Below are 10,161 nucleotides of genomic sequence, written 5' to 3' on the forward strand. Positions count from 1 at the left end.
GCGGCTCTTTTGTTTCACACTGAACGATTATCCCTACCTCATCTTAACTCACAGGATTCAAAGCTTGCCTAACTCATCTTTCTATTTTGCTCATTAATCAAGTAAAAACAAGGCTTTATGGTTCATGGGCACCAACAAACAAACATGGAGTTAGGAAGAGAGGAGCAGCAGAGCAGGGGAAGAGGTCAATAATGACAGGAGGAATTTAAACAGGGCCTTTCGAGTTCGTTGGTACTAAGAATCTCGATCCTAATTCGAATTTTGAATTGAATCTGACCAATTTTTCAAACGTAAAGGCACCGGATATAAGATATTTATTTAAAACTAAGTTTGATCCGAATTTGATTGGATGTCATTTCTTAAATCTCAATTCCATAAAAATTGCCTTAAAGTTTCATATGCTTGGGTTCTTGTGGGCAGTTGCCCACACTTGCCCTAAAAGGATAGAATGTAAGTGTTAGTTTCTCCGTGTTTGACGCTCGGTCTGTACTAATACGTGGGGAGTACTGCTGTGCTGATTGAACAAAAGGCAATTAATTTTCAACTTAGATTGTCTGAAACGATGTATAAAGTTGTCTTTCATAGACTCAGGCTGCAGTTGGCAGCAAAGGGGGAAACTGAGACTCGCTACGGCTTTTCTTCAACCGATTATGGCGAACTGCCTGGGAGTCCTGGTACCTCTGTTATTGGCCTTTTGTGCTGTCTCTGCATCTGTCCAGCGTAAGCATCTTCTCCTTCCTCTTTTCTAAAGAAAAAAATTACTTCTAGTTCATTTCTATACGCAGGATTGATTGAAATGAAGTGTTTGCGTGTTTAAAATGAGAAAAAAAATCACATAAATAAAAGGATAATGGTTTAAGGAGATCTAGACGACACGTAGCTCGTCTTATCTCTCATCGTTCTGTTTCCCTTCATGCTTCTTCTTCGTGCGACTCTGGGTGGGCTTTTAGGATGGATTAGAAGGCCCAAATCAAAGTTGAGCTGAGCAGTGTCGGAAGCAGGAAAATGGTTCAGGACGGCTTGTCAATATTTTTTTTTTATAAATTTTGGATGGTTTCATCGTACCGCTTATATATTTTAATACTTTTCAATTCAGTATAAATTGAAATTTTTTAAATTTTCAAGGAGGGCCAGTGCCCCCAATCGACACCTGGCGGCTCTGCCTCCGCCCCTGGAGTGATCGGCCGCTTCTTTGATCCCTGTTAAATATTTCTTGAGCTGGGTAACCATCCATGCAATTGGGAAGGGGATTAACGAGGTTCACTTATCCTTCTATGATATACGTTGATTATATGACCATTATATTAATTCAAAAGTACGGATGTGTTTAGAAGTAATATTTTTATTGTATAAATAATATTTTCAAAATATACTCTATTATATATACACACATATATATATATATATATATATAAAAGAATTCTGCCATATCATGTTTTTGGACTGCTAAAATTTAGAAATTAATTTGAAATTAAAAACCTCACCCGTCGTTGCTAAAAAGAATATAAATTGTTACTGCTCCGTGAAACTATCTTTAACACTCGTGTGATGAATATTTTTAAAGGATATTTTCTTTTTATTTTTTTTCATCCTACACAAGCATATAAAGAATTCAGCCTCTGTGTGTGAAAAAAGGAAAAGGCTTATATTTCTAAATATTATTCAGCTCCTGTATAAATTTTGAAAATATTATTCCTTCCCCCAATCAAACCACCCCCCGCGCCGTTTGGGTGTCCAAACGAACTTTTGGTATTAATTTGAATCGAACAACAGCAAGATGGCCTATCTCCCTTTCTCACCCCACAAACAGCCTCGACAGAACGAAGAAGTTGTCTGGCGAAGCCATAAACTAGAAGTTTAGTTACAGTACTATTCCTTCCTCGATTTGCCTAAATTTGCAGTGCCTTTGAATGTTGACTGCGGAACCACCGGCAAAACTGCGGGATACTTGAGCATGACATGGGTCGGTGATGAACAGTATGTAAAGTCGAGCCAATCTGCGACGGCGCGGATCGAGGTCTTGAGCATGATATGGGTCGGTGATGGACAGTATGTAAAGCCGGGCCAATCTGTAACGGGGCAGATCGAGAACGGAGTCATAGGGCCACTCACCACTCTCCGGTACTTCCCTGATCAGAGAAAGAACTGCTACTCCTTCCCTGGGGTGGGCCAAGGCTTGAAGATCCTTGTTCGCGCTTGGTTTTATTATGGCAACTACGACGGCTTGTCCTCTCCACCAACATTTGATCTTCTTTTCAACGGGAACAATTGGGGGACGGTGTTTCTTTCGGGAGACAGTGGTTCTGCACTCTATGAGATGGTCTACGTCACCAAAGTTGATGAAGTTAGTGTCTGTTTGGCTCGAACCAAGCCCAACGACGTTCCCTTCATCAACTCTCTTGAAATAAAGAAGCTGGAAAAAGACATGTATGATCACATGGACACCGATCGGCCGCTGCACCTCAGTGGCAGATATGCATCGCCATCATATTCATATGTGAGGTATGTGTTATGTGAGGTATGTGTTGCCGTTTTTATTACTGTGCTTTTCTTCCTTTATCGGGATATATTTCACCGTTGATGTGCATATTTTTCTAGAGATATTTACTTTTGGGACATTGTCTATAAGTGTGAGATTGGCCTTCGTTTTCCAATCGAGCAAGAAACGTGGACTTCAATTCTCTTTTGGACTTGAGCTTGCAGGAGGAATGATGGGATTTGAACGGTTATTGCTTTTAGTACAAAAAATCAAGGCCCGCCTTACTACGCCAACCCCATTCAGTATGGAAGGGGGATTTGGTTGCATGTGAATTAATCTAAACTTTCACAAGATAACTTTATCTCCCCTCTTTGCTTCAAAATGGTTCCACCCAATTATTCGTAACCTTGTGAGTCTATATATTTTTGCATGGTTTCTCTTTTCTGGTCTCAGGCCAATATTTTTTTGCAGGTACCCCGATGATCCCTATGATCGACTCTGGTTTCCTTTTACCAACTATTCAACAACCGGGTTAAGTCCGGTGAGGAGGAGTTCTGACCCGAGCTCCAACCTACCAGACAGACCACCGGCTGCTGTTCTGCGCCAGGCTATTACGCCATCATCCAGTCTAGCATCTAACATGACCGTCCCCAACCTCATAACCTCGACGTCGCTGGTGCCTCATTACGTTACTTTTTATTTCGTGGAGATGTTGGCCAACGCCAGCAGGTCGTTCGACATCTACTTGGACGCTCAGCAATTTTATTCCAAGACAATCGTTCCAGGAGAGACAGTGTTGGAGATTCCAAACCCCAACATCTCACTCTCGACTAGCTCGGTGTTCTCGCTGGTGAGAGCCAAAGGCTCCACTCTGCCTCCTTTAGTAAGCGCGGCAGAGTTCTATATGGTCGGTGATGCATGGGTCGTCGATGCAACCGACAGTTCGGACGGTATGTCCTCTGTCTCTCGCTATCTCCCTCTTCCTCTCTGTTATGTCTTCTTATTCTTTGGATGTTGGTGTTGGTTCACAGTGAAGGCGTTGAGTAAGTTTCAGAAGAGTTATGTACAGCTCCAGCCCTGGAGCGGAGATCCTTGCCTTCCCATCGGCTATGCCTGGGAATGGGTCAACTGCAGCTCTGATTCCACTCCTCGAGTTACTGCAATGTAAGTTTATAGATTTCTTCTCATAGTTATTTTAAGAAGGCATCTGTTAAGAAATTACGTTTCCTAATGATATTTTTTAGATTCAACAATCGGACATTCGACATGATTATACCACCCGGGTAACGTGTATAGTGTTGTTAGAACATATGCTTTGAGAACAGGCGTCCCAATTAAAGCACGATAGATAATTTTTACCAAACGAGTTCTAAAAAATTCCTCAGCTTTATTCCCTCTTTTGTCTTTTGAGTCATATACATCATCTGCTTCTGATTCTTCTTATATCATTAACATTTGAGTTGCCTTTGTAAGAAGTTGAGAACTTATTTTCTTTGATTCAGTTACTAAATAAAGGGCTGGTGGGTAAAAAAACATTTCGTTGGCCTATCTTAGGCACAAACTCGAGCTTTGCAATCCATTATTGGATCCAACGTTGAAAATGCGTATCAAAGCTTCATCTGCTCGCATCCCAAGTCAATGCATATACCAAAAATTTGATAAGAAATTGGCAACTCAGACAAGTAGGCATTCAAATTCAAATTATTAGATTCTATTATTTACCAAATTTATTTCAAATTAATCTGCAAAATAAATTACGAAATCATGATTTTAAGGACACATGCTTATGCTTGTTCCCCTCCAATCTGATACGATGGGATAGCAAATCCTTGTTTCGTGAGACTTACTGTATACACAAACAATGCATCTCTACATTTATTACGTGAAAAGGAGGACTTATGGCAAAGCTCCTTTTCTCAGGTCCAACCGAAGGGGGAGGTGGTCGGACCTTATACCCTTGGGTTACCCAACTTTACCTTAAAGTTCATTGTTGTCTCAACTGTAACATCGTGTTGGATCTCGGACTTGGATCCAATGGAGTTGCAAAAGTATATATTAAATCTGGATCCAGATTTGGGTCAGTTTCGAACAATACCAATCGACAAACATCCCTCATTGGAAGCTCAAACCAATCGGACTGGTTCTGCCTTCTGTTCTCATCTATGTCATCTGGGTACGAGAAAATGGGTACTGGTACGGTGTTTTTGAAATTTATGGTAGGGATACGGTATAAATTTATGCAATAAAGTTAATTTTTTAATTTAAAAAATTATAAATTTTAAGGAAAAAAAACACCACCTCATAAAGATGAACCTTCACAGTGACTTATGTAAAAGCATTATTATATATTAGTTTTCTGTTTCAAATATTTTTGATACAGGACTAAAGAAGCTTCTTTTGTCCTTTGTCGTGTATCAAAAATATCAAAAATATATAATAATGTTTTTGCTTCCCATATTTGCAACTTGGTGGTGGGAGACCTCAATGGATAGGATGATCTACGTTTTAAAACATATTTTTCGGATAAACTTGGTTTGGATCTAGTTTTGATCCAAAACCAGATCCAAACGTACCACTGCGTATCGGTACTATGCCGCGGTGACATAGGTTCTCATGCCCTCTTTTGCCCACAGGTATTTGGGCTATGGACTCACTGGCCTCCTTGTGGACTTCAGTAACTTGACTGCTCTTCAGACAACGTAAATGATGACTTTTAGTACTTTCATTTTTTACGATTTCACGCATATATATATATATATATATATATATATATATATATATATATATATATAACGAGAGAGAGAGAGAGAGAGAGAGAGTAGGCAATTAATCTTTCTCTTGCTGGACAGTGACTTGCATAACAACAGTTTGAGGGGAAGCATTCCAGAATTCCTTGCAAAACTTCCCAAGCTGAACCAGTTGTAAGTACAGAGCAGCCAAAGATGTCACCAAGTTACAAAGAGCTCGTTTATGCATTCGTTGCAGCTATGACTGAAAAACTCAGGATTTAATTTGAACCTGAGTCACTTTTGTGTTTATTTCTGCTGCTCACAAGTTTATAATATACCGCAGAAACTTGGCCGATAATCAATTTAGTGGATCAGTGCCGGCATCATTAACTAGCAATTCAAAAACAAACCTAAAGTGAGTGATCAATGCTAACACCACACATCTGGTACGTTTCTTTTCAATCCTTTGTGATAATCGCCCATTACATTGTGACCACCTTTCAATTTATCCTCGTGTAGTATTTTGAGCAACAATATTCCAATTATCCTCATTTCTTCGCTCTCGTCCTTGCTGCTCTAGGTTGTGCTCGCTATCTTCATTTCCAAGAAACGCCAAGGTGCTTCATTCTCTTCCTCCTCACTTTTCTTAAATTGCAGAAAAGGCTGGATCATACGTGCCTTCGATAATAAGGTTAGAAGATTGTATATTATGTGCCAGCAAAAAATAATCGCATTAAATTTTAGAAAGATTATTTTTATGAAAACATCAATTGGATCTGGACAAATTTTTGAGTTGGCCTTGGAGCATAACAAGGTTCAGGAATGACCTCCACAAGACGATCAGGTGGCTTAAATGAAATATAAGATTTGATGCTCCTGTACTAAGTTTAACTCAAGAGCAGATTGGACCTCCCTCCTGAAAGAATGTCCATACTGATTAAGCTTTGGAATATGAAAAATCTATGAATTACCCTGTTCTGTTGGAGCAATAAAATTTCATGGTCTTGTATTAACAGTTGGGACTTCCATATGCTAAACTAGTTCTATCAAAATTAACGTGCTAGGGAAGCCAACGTCGGCTCTTCTAGAACAAGAGATCGTGCAGCATGGCTTCTCTCATGCTGAGATAGTGCAAATCACCAACAATTTTGAGAAAGTCCTCAGTCAAGGAGGATCTGGAAACGTCTACTACGGTCGACTTAGAAATGGCACCGAAGTTGCTGTCAAGGTGCTAAACAATTCACTCTCACAAGGAACCAAGGAGTTTGTAGCAGAGGTTTGCTTTTTTTTTCTTTTTTCTTTAAAAAAAAAAACTATTCATTACGTTTTCAGTTCATAATATAGATGTTAAACGACTAGGAATCATTTGAGACCATTTCGGGCGAAGCTATTGATGACAATTCACCACAGATGCTTGGTCTCCTTTGTTGGGTACTGCGAGGAAGGTGGAAATCTGATTATCTATGAGTACATGAGTGGTGGGAATCTAAGGCAGCTACTGTCAGGTAGCGCACATTAGAGAAGTCTATAAGGTGATCGGAAAAGGGATAACTTCAAGCTAAAACAAATTTAAAAAGTGAATCAAGTTAATTTCAATATGAGTTTCCCCTCCCGGCTGGAAGGAGTATCACGCCTGCATTTCTAACTTGCATTTCTAACTTGGGAAATTAGACTTCAGATCGCGCTGAGGGTTGCGACAGGTCATATTTCCCCATTATTTCAATTGCACAGCTCTCTTGTCTCATCAATGCAATGCTTTCAGGTTAATCAAATATTATGTTTCTCGTGTGCAGGATTGAACTATTCGCACTCAGGATGCTATCCGCCAATCATTGACAGGGATGTGAAAACAACAAATATACTTTTGAATGCAAGGATGGAAGCAAAAGTAGCAGACTTTGGATTGTCCAAAGCTGGCCAAAAGGATGACGTGACTCCTCCATCAACTGCAGTCGCCAGCACTCCTGGATGTATTGATACAGAGTATCTTTACTCCAGTTATGGCCAAAAGGGCGATGTGACTCAGATGTCAACTGCAGTCGCCGGCACACCTGGATATATCGATCCCGGGTATGTTTTTTTCTGTTATTTTGAACATGAACTAGTTCATCCCCAGACATTGATGGTCCTCTAATGAGAGTTAGAATGAAAGATTATTGTCGAAGGAGATATGAATGTGGGAAATGACGTAGGAATGGAAGATGGAATTCCGTTCACTACGAAAGTGAAAAATTTTCTGTTCATTAATGATTTTTTTTTTTTGGTGATTGCAGGTACTACAGTACCAGCCTGGTCACCAAGAAAAGCGACGTCTATAGCTTTGGTGTTGTTCTCTTCGAGCTCATAACTGGACATTCTCCAATGTTTACTGAATCAGGAGAGCGTCTTCATATAGTTGAATGGGTATCACCAAGACTAGCTAAAGGGGACATCCATGGTGTTGCGGACCCTAAACTGAGTGGGCAATACAATGTGAACTCGATGTGGAAGGTTGTAGACATAGCAATGTCATGCACCTCTCAACGGCATCATTCAAGGCCACACATGAGTAACGTAGTCCACCAACTGAAGCAGGCCATCGAGTTAGAGAATAATTATCAGCACAGGACTGATACCTCATTTACAGAGTTTCAACTTTCATCATCATCTCCTTATGAATTTTCCAGCTCATCTCTATCTAGTTCGAGTCTACCACCAGCCAGATAGTCTTCCACCAAATGTCCTGAACTTATGAGGCGATTCAGCAGACAGACGTATCTCCTTGGTGTTTATGTGATGGACACTTGTTTAATTTGTGGAATAACCTGTTATTTCTTGCTTCTTTTACCATGGACATGCTCAAAATTAAAGTGGCCGAGAACTGAACGTTTTGGTTATATCACGGCATGGAATAGCAAATAATAGTCGTTCTTCTTGGTGTTTTATATTATTGTCGTCTGTCCTGTAATCGTTTTTTTCAACAGGAAAGAACAGGGTGCTTTTGTTTTAGATAGGCTTGTGAAAGGGAAGAACTAAAGGCTCGGTGTTTTCTCGAGTCATCAAAGCAGAGAATAGCAACGTAATCTAGACGTATGATAAACAGGGAGTTTCCTCCCTTTTCAACTTGATCATCTATATATTAAGAGGTCTATAGATTGGTGCCTGAGTCGATGAATGGAGCAATTCGAGCGGTAGCTCAGAACAAGATGTCAAGAGGTAATTTCTGTAACTTAGGGCCAAGTGAAAAGCAATTCATATTGCAATTCATAGCAATATGTTAGGATTTCTCCTTCATGCATATATAATATCTATTTTTAGGATCATGTTCATATTAAATCATTGAAACCAAGAACTTAACTGTAACGGAAGCGTACTTGAATTCATCTGAACTGGTGCACGAGAAGATCACAGTAGGGTCTTTTAGGGTACGTGCAGCGCGCGTGAGGTCTCTCTCAGATAGGAAAGAGGAAACCCTAGAAACCAACGTTTCAAGCAACCATGCGCACGACCCCAAGGATCACCACCATTTTATATTAAGGGCAATTACGGATTCAACCCATCAAAGAGTCCGTAATTATGTACAAGTATCTATACATTACAAAATTACCCCATACCATATAAAATGACGTAATATTCTAAAATACAAACACTTAAGCGGATATTTACATTAAGACAGTCATAATGTCTGAAATTCTTCATAGACATATGCCGACCCACCGAATGATCTTACAATCTCACCCTAACTTCATTGTTCATTCACCTTCACAGAGGCAATATGAGTGGATGCCATTACGTTGGCTTAGACCATGGGCCAATCTTGTGAGAAGTCCCCCTCCTTATTCATGACTTTGCACTCCATTAAGTCCCTGGGCACATCCTTAGTCAAAACCAGAAACAACTCAAACTCCCTTCAGCCAAATTGCCCCGACCTCCTCCCTGCAATCGGACCGAGCATCAATCTCTTGGTCTATATTAAGATGAGGATATCTTTTCCGCCAGAAGCGATTCACAAAACACCTGATCTACTTTTTCACCTGACTGCAATGAAACAAGATGTGCAGATTCGATTCTAACGCATCTACACACCTGTTTTTTTTACTGACCAAGGTAGGCAACCTCTCGTTGGCTGCCGCATGGACGGACCCTCATGCCTTCATTGTCACAGTGAATTGAAGGGGTAACCAAATAGTGGAAGCAGTCATGGTACAAGACAGTGGTAGATAAGTATGACCTAAAGATGTGAAGCAAATTTGGACCACAATAGGGTCACTTTTTTGGGGGCACTAGTTTTTTGCAGGAAGGAGAAGAGTTGAATGTTTTCTTTAACAACAGATGGCAGAGACGGTTGAAGGGGATAACTGAAGAACGACGGAAGTGGCCTGTTATATGAATTGAGCTGGAATGATGGAGATCTTTTTATCACTATTCAGTATGACGTTTTTCCCCTAGAGATTGGAACAATGCTACAGAGCTACAGATATGCAGATAACAGATATGAATATGGTTAGATGAACGGGCAGGAGGTTTATTGTATGCTTAAAGGGGTCGGTAACATGTTTTTTTTTTTTTTGAATTTTATTTTACTGGTTGGTGGTGCATTGGTTGAAGGATGGTTTTTTGACGTTCTGCACCTCTTATTTTGTATATCCCCTCCGGCCCTCCCCTTCCTCTGACCTCTCTTTTTTTGCTGTATATATAACTTTTTGTGAATAAAAGTGGGGACTTTCCCCAGCGCCTTAAATTGCCACTTGGATTTAAGTGTAGTAAAACAAACGGATCTTTTGTGTAGAGTTTCTTCTTCATTCGAAGTCGCCATTTCTTTGCTTTGCTCATACTTGAATCCGAATTATGAACATCCAATAAGTATGGTATGTTAAAGGGGTCCATTCTATTCGAATCCAATAATTGACATTTCTCCATGGATGACCCGAGCCCTTTTCTACTTATAAATCGCTAGTAGGAGATGGCTGTAAG

General features: G+C 40.1%; 1 protein-coding gene across 1 annotated transcript; it reads left to right on the forward strand.

Moving 5' to 3' along the window:
• Window positions 1-562: 562 nt before the first annotated feature.
• On the forward strand, window positions 563-7,914 carry LOC116255874 (probable LRR receptor-like serine/threonine-protein kinase At1g51810). Its single transcript, XM_031631953.1, has 8 exons — window positions 563-674; window positions 1,902-2,502; window positions 2,951-3,429; window positions 3,511-3,643; window positions 6,250-6,484; window positions 6,568-6,625; window positions 7,002-7,278; window positions 7,482-7,914. The coding sequence occupies exons 1-8, from the start codon at window positions 563-565 to the stop codon at window positions 7,912-7,914; spliced, it is 2,328 nt and encodes a 775-aa protein (XP_031487813.1).
• Window positions 7,915-10,161: the final 2,247 nt, after the last annotated feature.

This window comes from Nymphaea colorata, chromosome 6 (genome assembly GCF_008831285.2).
Source record: "Nymphaea colorata isolate Beijing-Zhang1983 chromosome 6, ASM883128v2, whole genome shotgun sequence".
NCBI classification, from domain to species: domain Eukaryota; kingdom Viridiplantae; phylum Streptophyta; class Magnoliopsida; order Nymphaeales; family Nymphaeaceae; genus Nymphaea; species Nymphaea colorata.

Bases quoted from the DNA above. Each gene is read 5' to 3' on its own strand.
- LOC116255874 (XM_031631953.1), top strand. From the start codon at position 563: ATGTATAAAGTTGTCTTTCATAGACTCAGGCTGCAGTTGGCAGCAAAG. The intron at 3,644-6,249 runs GTAAGTTTATAG...ATGCTAAACTAG, and splicing joins ACTCCTCGAGTTACTGCAAT to TTCTATCAAAATTAACGTGC. The intron at 6,626-7,001 runs GTCTCCTTTGTT...TCTCGTGTGCAG, and splicing joins CAATTCACCACAGATGCTTG to GATTGAACTATTCGCACTCA.